Source organism: Scheffersomyces coipomensis (genome assembly GCF_036884675.1).
Source record: "Scheffersomyces coipomensis strain NRRL Y-17651 chromosome Unknown DFJ63scaffold_6, whole genome shotgun sequence".
NCBI classification, from domain to species: Eukaryota; Fungi; Ascomycota; class Pichiomycetes; order Serinales; family Debaryomycetaceae; genus Scheffersomyces; species Scheffersomyces coipomensis.
In genome coordinates this window covers 804233-824747 of record NW_027042897.1, presented here as the reverse complement: position 1 = coordinate 824747, position 20515 = coordinate 804233, and the positions used below count along the sequence as shown (strand labels likewise).

Here is a 20515-nt window from a genome sequence, read left to right as displayed (position 1 = left end):
AAATGTTATTCCAATTATGATATCTCTAATGGGAGTACTATACTGAATGATTTAAGTCGTTTATTTAAAGCTAGGACAAGAGTGATATACTAGGACATTCTTTTGCTGGACATCCGTTTGCTGGAATTCTTAAATTTAGTTATACCAACGAAAACTTCTCTTTTTTCAACATCAGTCAATTCCAAGACTTTCAGTAAGGATTCAAGTCGCCTTTGATAGTTCTTAGTAACATTTTGAAGATAACTAAACACCATCTTATAAAATACCAATACAGGGCTACGGTCCACATATCTAATACATTGAATATTGCATTTTAATTTGGCTAATCTTATTTGATTCAATTCATCAACATCAAATTCAGATTTTTAACTATTGATTGAACTGACAGAGATACGATTTGAATCAATTATTGAGGAATTGATATGAATATTATGTCATTAACTTGATGGAAATACTTTCCCGTTGCAATGATGATTCTTTAAATTTTTGAGGTCTGTTAAATTCCAAATAATTATGATCTGTATCATTTATCTAAGTTTGAAGTATTTCAAAACTTCTTCTCGTAAGGCTATCATCAATTTTCAATGGATATCTTGGTTCATAGACGTTTGTCATTTTAGCGTATATCGTAGTTTTGGTAACTTAATGAACTTTATATTATATTAGTCGTTTTAATGATTGAGAATCACACAATTTTAACTGAATTATAAATATATTAATATCTATACTAAGTAATCCTACATAAAGATATATATCTTTAGCAGCTAAAACAAAAAGTCAAAAAAAAAAAATCAAAAAAAAATCAAAAAAAAAAGAAGTTCCAAATAAAATATAAAGGAAAGAAGGTGCTAAAATATGATCACCTAATTGGCATATCTTGATCTTGCTCGTAATTGAGGTCCACGTACATAGAAGAACACTGGGATTATAATCATAACCACAGCAATAAAACCTAGTACTGATGAACCCCAACCCACGGGATACTTTTCTGAACCTAAATTTGTGAATAAAGGTTTACCAATTAATGGGAAACAACCAGCTATATCTGATCTGAATAATGCATTACTAGCAAATACTGATGCTAAATATCTTGGGAATGAAGAACCTAAATATGCAAATAAAGTTTGGAAAATAATGAATGCACCACATGAAAAAATCCCACCTCCAAATAAAGGACCAATCCAATGAATGTCAGGAGATGAAGTCCATGCAAATATAAAGATCCCAACTGGCATACAGATAGCTCCGAAGATTGCCATAGGTAAGAAATGTTCAGGAGTGAATGTTTGTCCTTGTAAAACTTTCTTGGTGTAGTTGAAATACATGTATGGAACATAAATACCAGCACCAATTCCAATACCAACCATAATACTAACATAGGTGACACCCATTTCCACTAATGTAAAATGATGGATTTCGACAAATACAATTGGGAAAGCTTCAAACCAAATATACATCACGGAATAAGCTAAGGCAATGTAAAGATTGGAGGCTAAAACCATTGGTTCAATGAGAGTGATTTGAAATGGTCTGTATAAAGTATCAATGGCTAATTCTCTTGGAGTTAATTTTGAATTTTCAATATGACCTTCACTTGTGATATTTTTATTACCGGTGATTCTTCTTAATCTTTCAGCTTTTCTATAAAGTAGAGCCTTACCATAAGTTTCAGGCAAGGCCCAACCTAATACTAAGAAACAGGTACCACTAATTATAGCCATGAACCAGAATGGCCATCTCCAAGATTCGTAACCATCATGACCACCTCTGACAACTAAGACAGCACCGATCAATGGACCTAACGAAGGACCCATAACCCCACCAATAGCCCAACTGGCAAGACCAACTGGCATATATGGACCAGTAATGACATCACCAATGGTGGCACCACCGGTAGCTAAAGCGGGAGATGCAAAGAATCCTGATATAAATCGAAGAATACATAAACCAGTTATATTTGCCGATAAGGCAGTTGGAATTTGTAAGATGAAAAAGATGAATAATGTGATTGAATATACTAAAGTTCTACCAATAGCGGCATTTTCCGTAACTGGTGATAAAAACATTGGGCCAATACCGTAGCCTACAACAAAGGTAGTTAAAGGTAAAGTTGCGATAGTTTGATTAACATTGAATTGTGACATGATTTGATCAACACCAGGAGTATAAATAGCTGATGCCATATAGACGGATACCACTAAGAATGCAACTTCACCTAATAAGATGAGTTTTTGATAAAGAGGCCAATTATAGGGACATGCAGGGTCATCATCACCATCCCAGGTTACGATGATAAGGTCATCATCATCGGATGCTTTGGGATATGAACTAGAACTTTCAATCACATCTTCATCGATTTGTTTGATTTCATCGATTTGTTCTTTATCAAAGGCAATATTTGTTGTCAGTTTCAATGATTGAGGCTTTGATAAATACTTTTCCGGTATCACATAACCTGGTTCTTCTTCTTTGTGAGCAAACCATTTATAACCTGATAATCGATTTATAATGGTACCCCAAAATGCATCTCTTAGAAAAGCATGCGTCATAATGTACAAATGATTAATTAAAATAAAATTAAATGAAATGAAATGAAAAAGGTATTAATGAAATGAAATAAACACCAAAACAATTAACAAAAATGTAAAGCAATAAAACAATAAAAAGATAACCGTTAGATACTAAAAAGAAAATAGTAAATCGAGACCAATATGGAATTTGCAGCAACTACTCCGAAACCAATATACTAATTAGGATTTGAACTATACTTATACAAAGTTAATTATATCGTATATGAGATGGGCTCCCCCAAAATGACTCATCGAAATTTATTTTTATTTTTATTTTTGTTGCAAAAATTTCTTTTGGGTTTCAGCCCTCCACGTTCGACACGTGACTGAGAACTGATAACTTTAAATGGTTCTATACATAATAACTGGGTAAGTTAAGTTAATGAGTTTGACTATAAGTTGATTTGATATATAGTTATAGTAGAGTGGTTAGAAAAGCCCTTTTGCATTAATTATCAAACAAATTACGAAACAATAGGAATAAAATAATATTGAGGTAGTTGACAGGGGTCATTCAGAGATCATAATTTCTTAATAATCCTTGGCATAGCTTTTCAGCTGATAGTGGAGCTAACGTCAGATAACAGTTGTAATCGAGTATATAGAATCACTTAAAGTGTCAAGGCTATGTCAGTCTAATTTAAAGGTGATTAAAACCAATTCTAAAAATAGAAGTCGGAGTGTAAACCCGATCGAAAAAAAAAAAAAGAAACTTCAACGAGGAGGAGAGCAGAGCTTAAAGTATACAGGAAAGGAAACAGTTTGACATAATTACATATTGATAACCGTTACTATGGAAATTATTTGATGAAACATCACGTTGATTGATTGATTAGTTCCACTAAACATCACCACACTTTTGTGTATTTTATTACATTTATAGTCATCTAATTTTCTTACTCCACTTCTACTTCCTCCTCTGATCTCAGTTACTGTTGCAGCACAGTTGTTTCACATTAATTAGTTACTTAGCCCTTTTCATTTCTTGGACATATTAGTTTAAGTTTTCAATTTGATCTTATATAAACATAATGTCTTCCTCCCTACCCTTTTTCTTAATTTCTTAACCCTTTCCTAATTTAATTTCTTTGTATTATTATTATTATTATTATTATTATTACGTATCATCGTCAACTAAGCTTATTATTATACCCTTAAGGTGGCTGTGATATCATTCATCAAATTTTTTTTTCTTCGTGTTTATCAGCTATATACAGGAATATCCCAATTAGGAAATAATTCAATAAGACACGAAAAATTTAATTTACTCCAGATCAAAGGGCCTTTAAACGATTAGAGATTTTTCAATTTAAACTAGTTTAACTTAGGTTTCAAAAGGGTTTAAAGTTAGAGGATAGGTAGTCAACTGCAATCATGAGTTACTACAATCATCATAACCTGCCGTACGCTAATCAAAATAGCGGAAATCAAGGTAATAATCAAACTAATAATGGATTTGGTCGTGATAATTCTGATTCATCAGTTACAGAATTTTTAAACCCTAATCAACAGCAACTGGGTACTTATGGTTATCATAATAATAATAGTTCTTCATCGATTAATTTCCAACAACCTCCTGAACCAAGTTATAACAATAATAGAATCAGTTCAAATTCAGTGTTGAATGAATATTATCATGATTCAAATATAGATCAAGGTCAAGCTTATTCTCCAAATCATCAACAACAGCATCAAAGTTATATTCAACCACCAAACTTATCACCACTTCAAACTACTGCTAATGATGATCCTTTCAATAATCGTTATGAAATGAACCAACTTGGTAATAACCCTAATCAATCTTATCAATATGAACAACAACAACAGCAACATTATGATCCAAATCAAACTTATTATCAACAACCTACTACCACTTTCCATCAAACATTCGTTCCAAACGTCTATGACGATGAAGATGAAGATGAAAGAGAATATGATCAACAAATTCAATATAATCAATTCCAAGGGGATCATTATGATTTACTTCCAGTTCAATTCCCAGAACCAGAACCAGAACCTTCATTAATCGATACAAGACCTCCCATTCTAACTAGAGTTGTTGATGATGATGACGTTCCTGAATCTCCATTTGCTGATGAAATGCAATTCCCTGAACCTCCTGAAGAAGAACCAATCCGTTCCAAACCTCAAATTGGTATTGCACCAGGGTTAAATGGTCATTTAGTCCTTGATTGTCCAGTTGCAACTGAATTATTAACTAAATTTCCCGATTATAATCCTGAACTTCGAGATGGGGGATTATCTCGTGAATTTTCTTATATGAGATATACCGCTGTTACTTGTGGTCCATCCAATTTTTATCGTGATGGATATATTTTAAGACCAAATCATTATCCAATTCAAAGACAAACTGAATTAATGATTGTTGTTACCATGTATAATGAAGATGATATTTTATTAGCCAGAACTTTAAAGGGGGTATTTAAAAACATTAAACATTTAGAATCTAAAAAGAGATCCAAAGTTTGGGGTGCAGGTTCTTGGAAAAAAGTGGTGGTTTGTATCGTTAGTGATGGTCGTTCCAAAATTAATGAAAGAGCTCAAGCTTTATTAGCTTCATTAGGAGTTTATCAAGAAGGATTAGCCAAATCTACCGTTGATGATAAAAATGTGCAAGCTCATGTGTATGAATATACTACTAGAGTCGGTATTTCAAGTGTTACTGATACTGTTAAATTAACTACTGAAAAAATTGTCCCTGTTCAATTATTATTCTGTTTAAAAGAACAAAATGCTAAAAAAATCAATTCTCATAGATGGTGTTTCCAAGCTTTAGGACAATTACTAAATCCTGAAATCGTCATTTTATTAGATTGTGGTACTCAACCAACTGGGAAGTCCCTTTATCATTTATGGAAAGAATTCGATATCGATCATCGTGTAGCTGGTGCATGTGGAGAAATTAAAGCTTCATTAAAGAAAAGACAAATGCTTACCAATCCAATCGTGTATGGACAAAATTTTGAATATAAAATTTCAAATATTTTAGATAAACCCATGGAATCAGTATTTGGTTTCATTAGTGTGTTACCAGGGGCGTTTTCAGCTTATAGATATATCGCACTACAAAATGATGTTAATGGTAAAGGACCATTAGAAAAATATTTCAAAGGGGAATTTTTACATAGTTCAGGAGAATTAGATCCAAATGATGATGAATATGAATTAAAAAAGAGTCAATTAAAGGAAGAAGCCGGTATTTTCACTTCAAATATGTATTTAGCTGAAGATAGAATTTTATGTTATGAATTAGTGGCTAAAAGAGGATGTAATTGGTTATTAAGATATTGTCGTGCTGCAAGTGCTGAAACTGATGTTCCTGAAAAATTAGCTGAATTCATCTTACAAAGAAGAAGATGGTTAAATGGGTCATTTTTCGCTGCTATTTATGCTTTAGTTCATTTCCCAAAGATTTGGAGTTCTTCTCATTCATTTGGTAGAAAATTCTTTATTCATATTGAATTCATTTATCAATTTTTAAGTTTAGTCGTTTCTTGGTTTTCAATCGGTTCTTATTTCCTTGTGTTTAGAATTTTAACTACTTCTTTAAGTGATGCTGATTTAGGCTTTGCACCAGGTAATATCTTATCAGTCATTTTCCTTTGGTTATATCTTGCTTCTATCGTTACTACCTTTGTTTTAAGTTTTGGTAACAAACCTCAAGGTACAGAGAAGTTTTATATTGTGATTGTGGTTTTCTTTGCTATATTAATGGCTTATATGATTTTTGCAGCTATTTTTTTGGCAGTTCATTCCATTCAACTGATTTATCGTGAGCATACTGAAATTACAGTTCAATTGTTTTTACAAAACGCTGAATTTAGAGATTTGGTGGTGGCTACAGCTTCAACTTATGCATTATATTTCATTGCATCATTCATTTATTTCGAACCATGGCATATGTTTACTTCATTTGTCCAATATATTTTATTATCACCATCATATATTAATGTGTTGAATATTTATGCCTTCTGTAATATTGATGATATTTCATGGGGTACAAAGGGTGAAACTGGGGGTAAATCTTTAGGTGCAGCTAAATTAAGAGAAGATGGTACTTTCGATGTTAGTATTCCAATTTTGAAAGAAGAAATCAATCAATCTTATTTAGATCAATTAGAAAAGATTAAAACTCCAGCTGTTGATGATGGTGGTAATACCAAAATTAGTAATGAAGATTATTATGCATTTATTAGATCTATGACAGTATTAATTTGGATGATATCAAATTTTATAATAGTGGCATTAGTATTGGAAACTGGTGGTTTCAGTCAATTTGAAAATCAAGCAGATTTAGTAACTATTAAACAAGAAAGAGCTAAAATTTATTTAACCGTTGTATTATGGTTGGTGGCTTTCATGGCTTTATTTAGATTCATTGGATGTATATTCTATTTGATTCAAAGACTTGCCAATAGAATGAGAAGTTCTGATCATTCTACAATGCATAACAAGCTTCGACAATAGATATTTATTTAGAGACTTCATATATATATATATATACATTAATTAACAACTAATAATTAATTTTATTTTCATTAAATGGGAGCAACACAATTTGTTTAATATCGGAATATACTGAATGATTATGAATGATTTCTTGCTTCACTTGGAATTGATCCTGTAACAAAGAAAGCGTAGCAAGTAATAAGAAGGTGTATGAAAAATGCAGCACATGTCATACCTAACGAAACATCTTTATTAGGTGTATTCCAAAGTCTGTGCACAAGAACTCCACAGAATAAGGTCATAACCACCAGCATTTCTGAACAAACACTACAACATATGAGCGCAGTATAATCTTGAATACCAGTAACCTCATAGAATAAAATACATAGAAAGAATATGAATGAGAATCCTTGGGGCATTTCATCTTGTCCCAATACAGTACGGATTCTTTTAAAATTTTGAACCAAAGTCATCAAATTTACTGGCGAAGTTCCCATTTCGTAAACCATCAAAACTCTATCTGAAAACCTCATTTTGACTAAAAGTTATACTTTATAACCAAGTAACCTAATTAAATTGATTGATTGAAGTTAAATAGTTGAAAGAAAGAAGAAATATAAAAAGGAGAAATATGAACAAAATATATTTGGCAGCACTTTGAAAAAGGGATATTTATAGTGCAGTCTACACATACAATATGTCTTCTATTTAGACACACAACCATAGTAAATGACTATATAACTATCATGCCATGAGCCATATTAATCATGTTTGACTAGCTCATAATTAAGTTGATCAAGAATATCGGGTTATACTATATAAAGCATAGACAAAGATAACGTCAAGGAGATCGTTATATGGATTACATTCACGATAATTATTCAAAATGTACTAGATATCAATTAAACCCATGAATGTAAGAGTTCCAAATGTAAATACAGTTGCAACAATAACATTTGCATCAAATTTGTTATAAATACCAGTTGAACTGTAGAAAAGGGTCAAACTAAACACGCTTCCTAAATATACAGTTATTAAAATGGCTGACAATTTCATGAAAATCTTTGAGCTAATCGTTGTCTAGTTAAACCAGAATGGATGGAACTGCTTTTCTCCTATTCTATGAACTCATTCTATTACTTTAGTTTGTTAATGTATGTCATGGTAACGTAAACCAAACTGAACAAGAATCCCTATTTGGCAGCACATAAAAAATTATGACGGTCAGACCCAAATAGGCACACTATGAGAAATCTACATTTTTTAATAAATTTATTAGTATGTATTGAAGATACTAATTCAATAGCATCAATTAGAATGATATTTACACCTTGTGTGGACAAGTAGTTTTAAATTATGCATTATCATTTGATTGATCAATTGGGACAATGGAGTTTAAAGTAAAGACTGACATCATAAAGATGCAATATGAAGCTACTGTCAACAACCATTTGAAGATTCTTCTTGTTCTTGAATCCACAACTGGATTGCATTTACCAAGAGCCATTAAAAGTAAAGCTTCTGTTAAAACAAGATAAATACAAATAGTGTACAAACAAACCGTCTTAGTATATCTATCTCTAACACCAGTGATAGCATAGTAAAGGTTCCAACCGCATAACATAGCAAGGATAATGTAGAATATAATAGACTCCCAACGAACTCTTTTCATTTTTCTAGGAACGATCTCAGTTTGACCTGGAATTTGAACTATTGCATTAATGGTACCAACTTGAGAGTCTTGATCTTGTGATAAAACGTCGTTAGAACTTTCTTGTAAAGACATATCCACTACTTTATCTTCTTTTGCTATGATAAGTTTAGCTCAAGTAGTTCTTTTATGATAAAGAAATCCAAGTAAATAAAGCTGGGAAGAAATGAAAAGGAGGAAACAAAAAGTGTAAATAAATTCGAATGGAGGAATTTTTACAACAAATAATATATTAAATTAACTAACAATAAACCTAACTCAAACCTAATAAGTATTAACCTATCTAAGTACGAATTAAACACCAAGTACACTCCCATGAACGAATGCCAGATAAAAACCAATCAAGAAATAAAAAATAGGCCAAAACAAAGCATACATTGATTCAAACAAGGAGTACTCAAAACCATCAAGATCACTCAAAATGATAAAAGCTTCAATTCCATGAAAAATATATTTTATGTAGTAAACAACAGTACAATAAGTACAAACCAATTTAGGATAATAACCAGTTGGACGGATGAGATGAAGACAAATAACCAGACCAAGTAGGCCAACCAAAATTGTATGATGAACTATACAAGCTGGACACAAACACAACCATTTTGCTTTCTTTCCATCTTTTTCTGAATCTTGGGGGGTTGGATTCGACTCACTTAAATGAACTTCTTCTGATGAAGTATTATCCATCTAATCAAGTCTTCTTTGGTTGAAATGTAGATCAGTAATACTGAAAAAAGAACCTAAACTTCAGTTGATAAAGAAAGAAAGAAACAAAGATCATGAAGTAAAAGTGGATTGGCAGCGAAAAAATAGACTCCTTTAAAATTATGACGGTCAAGCTCAAATAGGCACACTATGAGAAATCTACATATTTTAGTTGTTACAATGAATTTATCACTATGTATTGAAGAATACTAACAAAGAATTGTATCAATTATAATGATACAATAATACGAGGTGGTTTTAATTACTCTTATGCTTTATCTCTTGATCGATCAATTGGTAAAAGTGACTCTAAAGTAAAGATAGACATCATTAAGATGCAGAATGAAGCTATTGCCAACAACATACTGAAGATTCTTCTAATATCGGAGTTCACTGCTGGATTGCATTTATATGTACCAAGCACTATCAAAAGTAAAGCTGCTGTTAAAACTAAATAAATACAAATAGTAAACAAACAAACCGTCTTAGTATATCTATCTCTAACACCAGTGATAGCATAGTAAAGGTTCCAACCGCATAACATAGCAAGAATAATGTAGAATATAATAGTTTCCCAACGAATTCTTTTCATCTTTCTAGGAATTATTTCTCTTTGAACTGAACCCTGGACTGGATTTTGAATTAAGGGGGTTACTCCATCAGTTTGATAAACGTAATCAAGGAAGACATCCTCATAAATGTCATCCCCATGAAAGACATCTTCATCAGAGCCTTCTGATAAACCCATATGCATTTCTTCTAATTCAATTGATTGACCTTCCATGGTCATTTGGCTTTCGAAATGATGTTTGATAAAGAAATTCAAATAAAAAAAGAAAAAATTAAGATTTTTTAAGTATACTATTTAAGAAATATAAACCTATTTAAGTTGTTCAATATTACTTAATATCGAAATTTGGACTCATGTTAAGAAACATAGAGTAACATCGAGTGAAAGTGAAAGTGAAGTTGATAATAGTAAGTTCAACTTTAAGTGTATGATAATATAATTAGCTGGTATTCTTACCAGTGTTGAGCTCTATTTGATTCATAGACTAGCTAGGAGAATGAGAAGTATATTCTACAATGTATAATAGGCCATTGGTATTTATTTAGCATATATACCCATTGAATAATTAATAATTAATAATTAAATAGGAGCAACTTAAAATATTTTATGCGTTTAACTAAACCTAACTGAGCTCACGGAATAATAGTGAAGCCTCAGGAGATAGTTTAAGTGGATTCGATGTTGCAATTACTAATCCATAGCAAGCAAATAGAATATGAATACAAAATGAAACACATATTAAACCAAACGAAACATCTTTAATAGGATTATTCCAGAGCTCGTGAACAGCACCTCCATATGCAAGAGTCAAAACCACAAGCAAAGGTGCAAAAAGGAAAAAAACAAACAGGCCGAAATCGTCTTTAATACCAGTGATACCATAGAATAAAACAAAAAGGTACAAGAAAAAAGTAATCACTATTCGATCATAATTTCCAGCAAGACGGATTCTTTTAAAATTTTGAACCAAAGTCATCAAATTTACTGGCGAAGTTCCCATTTCGTAAACCATCAAAACTCTATCTGAAAATCTCATTTGAGCAACAGTTATACTTTATAACCAAGTAACTTAATTAAATTGATTGATTGAAGTTAAATAGTTGAATACGAAAGAAAGAAAGAAGAAACTTAAAAGGATCAATATGAACAAAATAAATTTGGCAGCATTGAGAAAAAGGGAAATTTGTAGTGTAGTCCACAAATACAATTTCATCCCCTTAAATAATTACTTCTATTTAGACAACCCAAATAAATAACTATAAAATCATTAACTGATAATTATAATAAAAATCTTCAAATTTGACTAGTTGATTCAGCAAATAAGTAAGCTGTCCAAGAATAATGTGTTATTCTATACAAAACGTAGACAAAGATAACATTAAGGATACCTCTCCAAGGATTAAACTCACCATAATTTTTCAAAATGTAATAGATATCAATCAAACCCATGAATGTAAGAATTCCGAATGTTCCAGCAGTTATGACAGTAATTATTGCTGCAAATTCATTGTAAATTCCAGTTGAACTGTAAAAGAGGGTCAAAGCAAGTAAGTTTCCTAAATACACAATTATTAAAATGGTACTATTTAGCTGGCGAATTCTTGAAAAGCTTTTTGCTATTTGTTGTCTGGTTAAATCAGAATGGATAGAACCAATTCTGACCTGTTTGAATCTATTTGATGAAGTCATTGTATTAGATTATATTGCCAATGTATGTTATGGTAAGGTTAGCCAAAGTGAACAAGAATCCCTACTTGGCAGCACATAAAAAATTATGACGGTCAGACCCAATTAGGCACACTATGGGAAATCTACATATTTTAATTGTTACAAGAAATTAATCACTATGTATTGAGAAATACTAACAAATACTTGTATCAATTATAATGTTACAACAATACAAGTAGACCCTTTGCTATCTCATGAGTTATTCTGAACTCATTGCCAAATACATTATTGTAAGCACAGACAACACTGACATACAACATGAAGCTGCTGCCATCAACAATTTGACAGCATACGATGATACTGAGTTTTGATTTTGATTTTGTTTAATAAAAACCATAAAAAGTATAGCTTCTGTTAAAGCAAAGTAAATCCAAAAACCAAAGTAGCAAACACGTTTAGTATATCTATCTCTAACACCTGTGAAAAAATAGTAAAGGACCCAACAACATAACACAGCAAGAATAATGTAGAATATAACAGACTCCCAACGAACTCTTTTCAGTTTTCTAGGAGTGACTTCTGTTTGAGTTTGAGTTTGAACTTTTGCAGCAAGCAGAGAGTGCTGATCCATTGATACAAGCTCATAAGAGCTTTCTTGTAAAGACATAATCGCTTCTTTGTATTCTCTAGGGGTAAAGAATTCTGTTGAATAAGTTCTCTTATGGTAAAGAAACAGAGATAAATATATTTTAGAAGAAATAAAAAAAGGGAAACAATAAATTCATTTGTGTTTTTACAACAAATAATATATTTAATTAACTAACAACAAACCTAATTCTAACTCAATATTAATACAATTGAAAATGAAACATTAATATTCAAAAAATATTAACCATTTTAAGTTAGTACTATACATCAAAAACACTCCTATAAACGAATGACAGATAAATAGCGATTGAGATATAAAGTGCTGTCCAAAACAAAGCATACATTGACTGGAACAAGGAATATTCAAAACCATCAAGACCACTTAAAATGATAAAAGCTTCCAATCCATCAAAAATATATTTTAAATAGTAAATAGCTGTACAATAATTACAAATCAATTTAGCATAATCACCAGTAGGATGTATTATATGAAGACAAATGACCAGACCAAGTAGACCCACCAAAATTGTATGATGAACTAGACAAGCTGGACAGAAACAGAAACCCTCAACTTTTTTCCCATTTTTGACTGAACCTTCAGGAGTTGGATTTGACTCTTCTGAATGAGCTCCTTGTGGTGAAAGATCATCCATTTTATTATATGGATATAAGATTTCTATAACTGAATTGTAGATTAACTATACAGGGAACAGAATTACCTTATTATCTAACTTTAGTTGAAAAGAGAAAGAAAGAAAGAGTGATAAAGAACGGAAACTGTTTTGGCCTCAGCGAAAGAAAAAAGGGGCTCTTGCAAAATTATGACGGTCAGGCCCAATTAGGCACACTATGAGAAATCTACATATTTTACATGGTGCAATTAATTTATTCCTATATATGATAGAATGATACCAGTTAACAATTGTAACAACAACTTCAACAATGAAGTAATATGGTTATTTCAATCTTTAATTTATCTCATAAGTTTGACTTAAATTAATCTCCCCATTCTATGAACTTGCATACTCTAGATAAGCTAAGAAAGAAACAGAAGCACCTGAAACAACCAAAAGAAAGGTATTGGGATACCCAAAAATAGGTCTCATACGTGGTTCTCTTCTTAAACCATCAGAAACAATGGCAGCCATAGCTATTGAATGAAGATAGAAAACCAAAGAGGTGTAATAGAAGACCAGTTTCGAATAAGTATCTCTAACACCAGTAAAAACATAATAACATGACCAAGCTTGTAAGCAAAAAACAGAGGTATGAAATATAACACTCTGCCAACGAAATCTTCCCATCATTCTAGGAGCGATTTCTGTTTGAGGTGGAATTTGAACTATTGCAGTCATGGTACCAACTCGAGAGTTCTGATCGGCAGATACGACTTCATAAGAGCTTTCTTGTAAAGGCATACTGGATTCCTTATATTATGTAGTAAGAACAGATGTTGTTTAATTTGTACTCTTATGATAAAGAAAAATACACATAAAATAAGTGAAAAGGGGTGAGACAAATTCTTTAGTTTTTGCAAATTCTTTTACAACAGATAAATATTTTATTGACCAACTATTAAATTAAATTACAGCATATACAAATGGTTCAGATTTTAAAAAATTATAGATATATCTTGATAGAAAATTGTAGCAAAAAACCATTTAAGTTGGAATTATGGATAAGAAGTACCATGAAGTGCCCAATAAATAAAAAGCATATGGCGTGTAATCCAGTAGAAAACAATTCCAGAAAATAAAGATTCCATAGATTGAAGCAAGGGATGATGAATACCATCCATTCCACTTAAAAATATAAATGCTTCAGCTCCACTGTAAGTAAAACTTAAGGCATAAACAACAATGCCTACTCTGCAAACAAATTTAGAGAATTGACCAGTATTACCAGTAATATAAAAGTAGTTAACTAAACAAATTAACGTTGCATCAAGAATCAAACTTAATAAACAATATGGACAAAACAAGTTCCACTTTGCTTCCTTTTGTTCAATTGCTTGAGTTTCAAGAGTTGAACCTGTTTCAAGGGTTGAGCCAGTTTCAAGGGTTGAACCAATTTCAACTAACGAAGTACTATCTGTTTGATTATCAGGTGTATTCATTTTCCAATCTGATTAGTTCTCCTAGAAATAGAAACACAAGCTTAGTTAACAATGCTAACTTCAATCTAGATCGTACGGTAGAAAAGGAAGAAAGAATGATAAAGAAGTAAAAGTGTTTTGGCAATGAAAAAATAGACTCCTTTAAAATTATGACGGTCAAGCCCAATTAGGCACACTATGTGATTTTTCAAAATTATGACGGTCAAGCTCAAATAGGCACACTATGAGAAATCTACATATTTTAGTTGACGATATATCGATTAAACTTCTAAGTAAAGATATAACTTTATAAACATGACACTAAGAGTAAGACTTTAAGTTAATTAAAAAAAAATTGTGGACCTCTAGTTATCTCTATACAAATTGCATAAACTATTTATGCTTCAGATGTCAAAAACCACAGCAATACAAATCAAGATAATGAAACAAACTAAGTGCATAACACCAATTAAACAATATTCCAGCATAGTACGTATTATTGGAGGTTGAACTAAAAAAGATTGAACGAAAGCAGTTTGAAAAGTAAATGCATGAGCAAGGTAAACTATAAAGGTATAATAATAGACAACTTTAGTATAGCTATCTTTAACACCTGTGACACCATAGTAAAAGGCCCAACCAAATAAGCCAGCAAGTAAAAGAATGTGTATAGCATTCTCCCAATTCATTTTTTTGAGTAGTTTTATTATACTATCTCTTTCGTATTGGGCTTGAGCTAAAGGGACACCTGGTATATCAACTGCTGCTAAAACGACTGGTTGATCAACTTGTTGCCCTTGCAAGGGTAATTGATCTTGATTATTGAGATCATCTAGATTTATGTCCATTTATGTTGTTATTAGATCGATTTGGATATAGATTGATTTGTAAATACTAAAGAATATGAAATATAAAGATTTATGACTGCTTCAGAATACAGATAAATTGTTGAGAGAATAAAATTCATATAATATAAACTTTTCAATACAACAAAATAACTAATTTTTCTATGTAAATATATTTTAAAGTAGTTAACGATTAATGAATTTCAAAATTTAGATTCCTGATAGAAGATATAAGATATCGATTATCAGTGAATTAGATAACATTAAGTCCAACTTCAGGTCACAAATATAATATGTGTAGTTAGATATTTTTCTCTATCGATTCTGCGTGTAACTTGTTCTGTAGTAGGAGAGTAACCAATCACACCATATTAACCATAAGCTTAATAGAATATATGCAAATCATACCTGTAACAATAGCCAAAGATGCCAAACCAGAAAATCCTATAGCACCTTTAACACCATTGTCCTTTGTAAAAACCACAAAAGCAAGTGAACCAAAAGAAATGGAAATGATAAAATAAATCAAACCAGTAGAAGCTAAAACTGCTAAAGCATAGATATCTTCACCACCAACTATACCATAGTAAACCGTCCAACCAAATAAGACTAGAAGTATAGTGATAAACACTACTCTCTCCCAACGTACTCTTGCGAGTAATCCAATCGTAGTTTCAGTCTTTTCTGCAACTTGAACTAAAGGTACAACTGGATCGACTTGCTCCTCTTGATAACGATTGTCTTGTTCTTGCAAGAACGCTTGACCCTGATCAGCCTGATTTTCTAAAGGGATATTCATTTATAATTGACTTTATGAGGACTGTTCGTACCTAAATTCAATCAAAAAGAAGAAAAATACAAAAAAAGGATTTTTGGAAGCATTGGAAAAAGGGATAACATACAGAAAATTACATTAAACAAAGATATAATACAACACTACAAATTCCTGTATCCATCTCTTATATAAATTAAATAACCTATTTAGCTTTTAGTTGTTTAGTAAAAATGCTGTTTCTCTGCAGGTAACAAAATTCACATCTATGAAAGCTGACAGTTTCCACTTGACACTAGCGTTCAAGATGATCTCTACCATAAATAAGAATTGTATAGATAGTGATAATGAAATAAAAAAATGTGAATGAAAGAACTTTAAAGCATTCAGCTAAAGAATGGTCACGACCATCAGCACCAGTAAAGCAGTAAGTGGTCAGCATCCCATTCAGAACAACATGAGCAAAAAAGATTATAATACTATAACCACATACGAATGCAGAAAATTCACTATTATTATGTGTAAAATGATTATGGATATTTATTCCAAATAATGTTGCTAGAGCCGTATAATAAAGGAATCCAAGGAGCTGATTCATCTTATGGTCCATCTCTGGTTCTGGAAATTCTGTTATAACTTGAATTAATGGGGTTGAGGTTGTAGTAACTCTATAAACTCTATCCGGTGCTGGCAAGACAACTCCATTTACATCATCATTTGGGTCTTCTAAAGGTACATCATCTGCATTGGCCAAAATAACTCTTTCTGGAAAACGTATATCCATTTTGATATCTTTGGTGTAGATTGAACTAGAAATGACAATGGAAAGGGAAATGAAGAAGAAAAGGGATACATTAATTTGGCAGCAAAAAAAAAAGAATTTTAAAATTATGACGATCAAACCCAAATAGACACACACTATAAGAAATCTACAATTTAAACATTGTTGTTAACTTATTATAAATTAAACAATTTGAGTAGTTGAAAAATCGAGTTAAGTAGAATTAAAATCAACTTTAACAATACTAATCAGACTAGAGTAATTTTGAGCTTGACTTGATATCTCTATAGATAGAATAAACATTACAATTTATTCCCAAATCATATACGTATATAAGTAGATACATAAAGAAACCAATGATATAACCGTCATACGCAAGTATTCCAGAAATTCACGCCTAACACGAGGTTCACCAACAATAGCTTCAATCACAATGGAACCGAAAGCGTTGGTGAGAAAAAGGTAAACAATACAAGTATAACCAATAACTAGGTTAGTGTATCTATCCTTGACTCCTGTGATACCATAGTAGAGACTACACCCAAACAAACATGTAAGTAAAAGAATAAATATAAGATCATCCCACTTTATTTTGTTAAATAGTCCAATTGTGTTTCCCCTTTCAACTGGAACTTGTGGTAGAGGGGCTGCGACAGGAGGTTGACCTAATTGATCATCAGCTTGCTCTTGCATGAACATTTGTTCTTGATTCATCTGATATACCAAAGGAATCTCCATTTTATCAGCACTATGATTGATTTGATGAATTTATAGTGAACGAATATATCAAAAGAATAAGAGGTTGAACAGAATTATGATAGTCGAAAATTAATTATGACGGTCAAAATGCAAATAAGCACACTGAGGGAGAAACACATATTTTTTATTAGAGGTGAATTTATCCTATAATATATAGGATTAATAATTGGCCAAATAACCATGGATATATAGCTAAGTAAATTATGTTTAAAGTATTCTATTCATCAAGTAAATTCAAAACCAAACGACAATAAACACAGACCAAACCAGATAAAATAGCTAATGATCCCAAACAAGAACCACTCAAAGGACTTTTAATGTCAGGATCCTGAATAAGAGTTCCGTGAGCAACTATACAAATACCCATAGTATGAAAACAATAAGCTAAAAAGGTATAAAAACAAACACGTCTAGTATAAGCATCTTCAACACCACTTATTCCATAGTAAACGGTCCAACCAAATAACAATATAAGAGAAGCATAATAAGCAAATCTTTGCAAATGTAGTTGAGTGAGTATCCTAATGATGCTTTTATTTTCCCCAGGCATTTGATCTATAGGAGTTGCGGGTTCATCTTGTTCAACTGGACCATCATTAAATACATCTTCCATGATCAAGAACCTCTGATCAGGATATTCCTGATCAGCCAAAATAATATTCATCTGAAATTGATTGTTTAAGAACAGTTTGATTTTAAAAAAAGCTTAAAGAATAGTGATCTAAAACATTTTGGCAGCATCTAAAATAAAAAAAGACTGATTCTTACTACCGAGAAATACTACATATAATGATTAAATACAATTTCAACTTTTATAACTTTAACTATATGAAGATTTTAGAATATGTTATAGAACAGGCGAATGAGAAATCTTTCTTTTGTAATGTTATAAATATTCATTACATATGATCAGAGGCGTGAATAAGACTAATGTAGAGAGTTAAATTGAAAAATAATAATGCTGACACAAGATATTGTAAAGTTTTTAACAAGCTATGTTCACGACCATCCAAACCACTTAAGCGGATAGAAACCATTGTCCCACACATTAATAAGGGTGGGAAACATATCAGTACAGTAAGGTTACATATTATTTCGGAAACTGAACCATTATCACGAGTAAAATGATAATGCATAATAATTCCAATTAAGGTTGCTAAAACTGTGAAATAAAAGAAACAATTTAACTGAAATAACTGATCATGGTTCAATTGATCTGGAAGTTGTGTTGTAACTTGAACTAATGGCGTTGAAGCTGTTGTAACTATGAAAATTCTATCGGGCAAGGCAAAGGAAGATTCATCGGAGTCAAAATCTCTTTCATCTAAAGGGATACCCTCTTGATTAACCCAAATCTCTCTTTCTTGTAAAGGTATATCCATTTTATTTGATTTTAATACCTTTTATTTATATCGATTTAGAAAGGACCAGTATAAGCAAAAAAAAAGAAAGGAAAGGAATATATGTAATTGGCAGTAAAACAATTTTTAAAATTATGACGGTCAAGCCCAATTAGGCACACTATGAGAAATATTCAATTTTTTTTAGTTACGCTGTAAACTTAGTATATATTGAAGACGACTATTTACTATTAATTAAATAACAATATTATAGCAAAATATGATGGACCTCTAGCTAATGACACTTAAATCAGATAACCATTCTAAGTTTGTCTATATTTTGCACTAGAGATACAAGTAGCCCATGCATAATAAGTGATGAGACCAAAACCCAATGCCAAGGTTGCCAAAGGTTTAATTTCGGAAGGAGAAGGTGTAAACTCATCAACACTCATTTGTGACCAGCACAAGTAAGTTTGAATCATAAAAAAGTAACAAAGAAGACCATAAACTAAAGTAGTATAGAAACAAACATTTGTAGCACACCAGTCACTAATACCAGAGATTCCATAAAAAAGTGTCAGACCAAGCATAATTGTAAGAAACGTAAGAAATATTTTAGAATCCCAATGTATATCAAAAGGATTTTCTTTTGCTATTCCTTCTTCTTGCTTAGCAGTATTGCCTGGAGAATCTAAAATGGAGTTTTGATCTAAACTCATTTGAAGTTGATCAGGAAGATGATCGTTTCCTGGTCTGGATATACATCCTTGATCCAATCCATCAACCTGGTTTGAAGTGGACATTCTAATTTGAAGATTGATTGATTATTTTAATAAAAAAGAAAAAGAGTAAGAATAATAATTGGTAAAAAGAATTAAGGCAGCACTTTTGTAGGGGGTGAGAAATCACTAGAGTATACCGAAAATCTGAAACAAATACAATTTCAGGAAATTTAATCAAGTCAGAGCTACACAAATCAATTCTTAGTTCTATATTTATTTTATATTAGGATTATATAACTATCTAATGAAATTATTAGCTTGATATCTATCTTGAAAGCGATATTCTCTTAAAAATATTGGATAAGCAGCATGCACAATGTAACGAGTCATATAGAAATAAACTAGTATTTTTGATGCCTTGAAATAATGAATCTTTATCTATTGATGGGAGATTTTTGAAAAATCTTAACCAAGACTTAACGGTATCTATTAAAGAAAACAACATATAACAGTGATAAGTAAGAAGAGCAAAAAGACTAATGCCTGTAGCAAATGGGTCTTCATTACCAGTGAGACGATAGTAAACCATTGCAGCAAATGTAATTGCTTGACAAAAATAGACAAAAGCACACCCTAAACAGATTTCAACTCTCATATCTTTTGGATTAGTCGAATTAAGGTGATTTGACTTCAAGTTCTGATTTATTGATAAATTAAACTATCAAGTTAAAAGAAGATGGAAAGGAAAAGTAACAGGTAGTCAGAATTTTTTTGAAACAAGGAAAATTTCTTGTTTTATATAAAAAATATTTACAACACCACAAGATTATAAAACTAAAACATATGTGTAGTAAT

At 31.4% G+C, this 20515-nt stretch overlaps 11 protein-coding genes across 11 annotated transcripts; 1 reads left to right on the top strand and 10 right to left on the bottom strand. All coding sequences in view use genetic code 12, as the record gives it.

Annotated features, from left to right (window-relative positions):
• Positions 1 to 863: 863 nt before the first annotated feature.
• DFJ63DRAFT_314988 (MFS transporter) lies at positions 864 to 2549 on the bottom strand (the record flags this gene model as incomplete). Its single annotated transcript, XM_064906470.1, has 1 exon — positions 864 to 2549. One exon carries the CDS (start codon positions 2547 to 2549, stop codon positions 864 to 866), a length of 1686 nt encoding a protein of 561 aa, XP_064760556.1.
• A 1069-nt stretch (positions 2550 to 3618) lies between these two features.
• Positions 3619 to 7072, top strand: CHS2 (chitin synthase I). Its single transcript, XM_064907207.1, has one exon. The coding sequence runs from the start codon at positions 3945 to 3947 to the stop codon at positions 7056 to 7058; it is 3114 nt and encodes a 1037-aa protein (XP_064760555.1). The 5' UTR covers positions 3619 to 3944; the 3' UTR covers positions 7059 to 7072.
• Positions 7073 to 7177: 105 nt separating this feature from the next.
• DFJ63DRAFT_314986 (uncharacterized protein) lies at positions 7178 to 7573 on the bottom strand (the record flags this gene model as incomplete). Its single annotated transcript, XM_064906469.1, has 1 exon — positions 7178 to 7573. One exon carries the CDS (start codon positions 7571 to 7573, stop codon positions 7178 to 7180), a length of 396 nt encoding a protein of 131 aa, XP_064760554.1.
• Positions 7574 to 8394: 821 nt separating this feature from the next.
• DFJ63DRAFT_314985 (uncharacterized protein) lies at positions 8395 to 8826 on the bottom strand (the record flags this gene model as incomplete). Its single annotated transcript, XM_064906468.1, has 1 exon — positions 8395 to 8826. The coding sequence occupies one exon, from the start codon at positions 8824 to 8826 to the stop codon at positions 8395 to 8397; it is 432 nt and encodes a 143-aa protein (XP_064760553.1).
• A 219-nt stretch (positions 8827 to 9045) lies between these two features.
• DFJ63DRAFT_314984 (uncharacterized protein) lies at positions 9046 to 9438 on the bottom strand (the record flags this gene model as incomplete). Its single annotated transcript, XM_064906467.1, has 1 exon — positions 9046 to 9438. The coding sequence occupies one exon, from the start codon at positions 9436 to 9438 to the stop codon at positions 9046 to 9048; it is 393 nt and encodes a 130-aa protein (XP_064760552.1).
• A 286-nt stretch (positions 9439 to 9724) lies between these two features.
• DFJ63DRAFT_314983 (uncharacterized protein) lies at positions 9725 to 10246 on the bottom strand (the record flags this gene model as incomplete). Its single annotated transcript, XM_064906466.1, has 1 exon — positions 9725 to 10246. The coding sequence occupies one exon, from the start codon at positions 10244 to 10246 to the stop codon at positions 9725 to 9727; it is 522 nt and encodes a 173-aa protein (XP_064760551.1).
• A 403-nt stretch (positions 10247 to 10649) lies between these two features.
• On the bottom strand, positions 10650 to 11063 carry DFJ63DRAFT_314982 (uncharacterized protein; the record flags this gene model as incomplete). Its single annotated transcript, XM_064906465.1, has 1 exon — positions 10650 to 11063. One exon carries the CDS (start codon positions 11061 to 11063, stop codon positions 10650 to 10652), a length of 414 nt encoding a protein of 137 aa, XP_064760550.1.
• Positions 11064 to 11320: 257 nt separating this feature from the next.
• On the bottom strand, positions 11321 to 17550 carry DFJ63DRAFT_337085 (uncharacterized protein; the record flags this gene model as incomplete). Its single annotated transcript, XM_064908484.1, has 10 exons — positions 11321 to 11552; positions 11998 to 12397; positions 12714 to 13019; positions 13362 to 13770; positions 14085 to 14434; positions 14932 to 15270; positions 15692 to 16058; positions 16432 to 16820; positions 17241 to 17343; positions 17464 to 17550. 10 exons carry the CDS (start codon positions 17548 to 17550, stop codon positions 11321 to 11323), a joined length of 2982 nt encoding a protein of 993 aa, XP_064760549.1.
• Positions 17551 to 17812: 262 nt separating this feature from the next.
• DFJ63DRAFT_337084 (uncharacterized protein) lies at positions 17813 to 18977 on the bottom strand (the record flags this gene model as incomplete). Its single annotated transcript, XM_064908483.1, has 2 exons — positions 17813 to 18259; positions 18699 to 18977. 2 exons carry the CDS (start codon positions 18975 to 18977, stop codon positions 17813 to 17815), a joined length of 726 nt encoding a protein of 241 aa, XP_064760548.1.
• Positions 18978 to 19059: 82 nt separating this feature from the next.
• Positions 19060 to 19917, bottom strand: DFJ63DRAFT_320552 (uncharacterized protein). The gene has a single exon (XM_064907206.1). The coding sequence runs from the start codon at positions 19739 to 19741 to the stop codon at positions 19259 to 19261; it is 483 nt and encodes a 160-aa protein (XP_064760547.1). The 5' UTR covers positions 19742 to 19917; the 3' UTR covers positions 19060 to 19258.
• On the bottom strand, positions 19918 to 20397 carry DFJ63DRAFT_320551 (uncharacterized protein). The gene has a single exon (XM_064907205.1). It carries the CDS (start codon positions 20313 to 20315, stop codon positions 19986 to 19988), a length of 330 nt encoding a protein of 109 aa, XP_064760546.1. The 5' UTR covers positions 20316 to 20397; the 3' UTR covers positions 19918 to 19985.
• Positions 20398 to 20515: the final 118 nt, after the last annotated feature.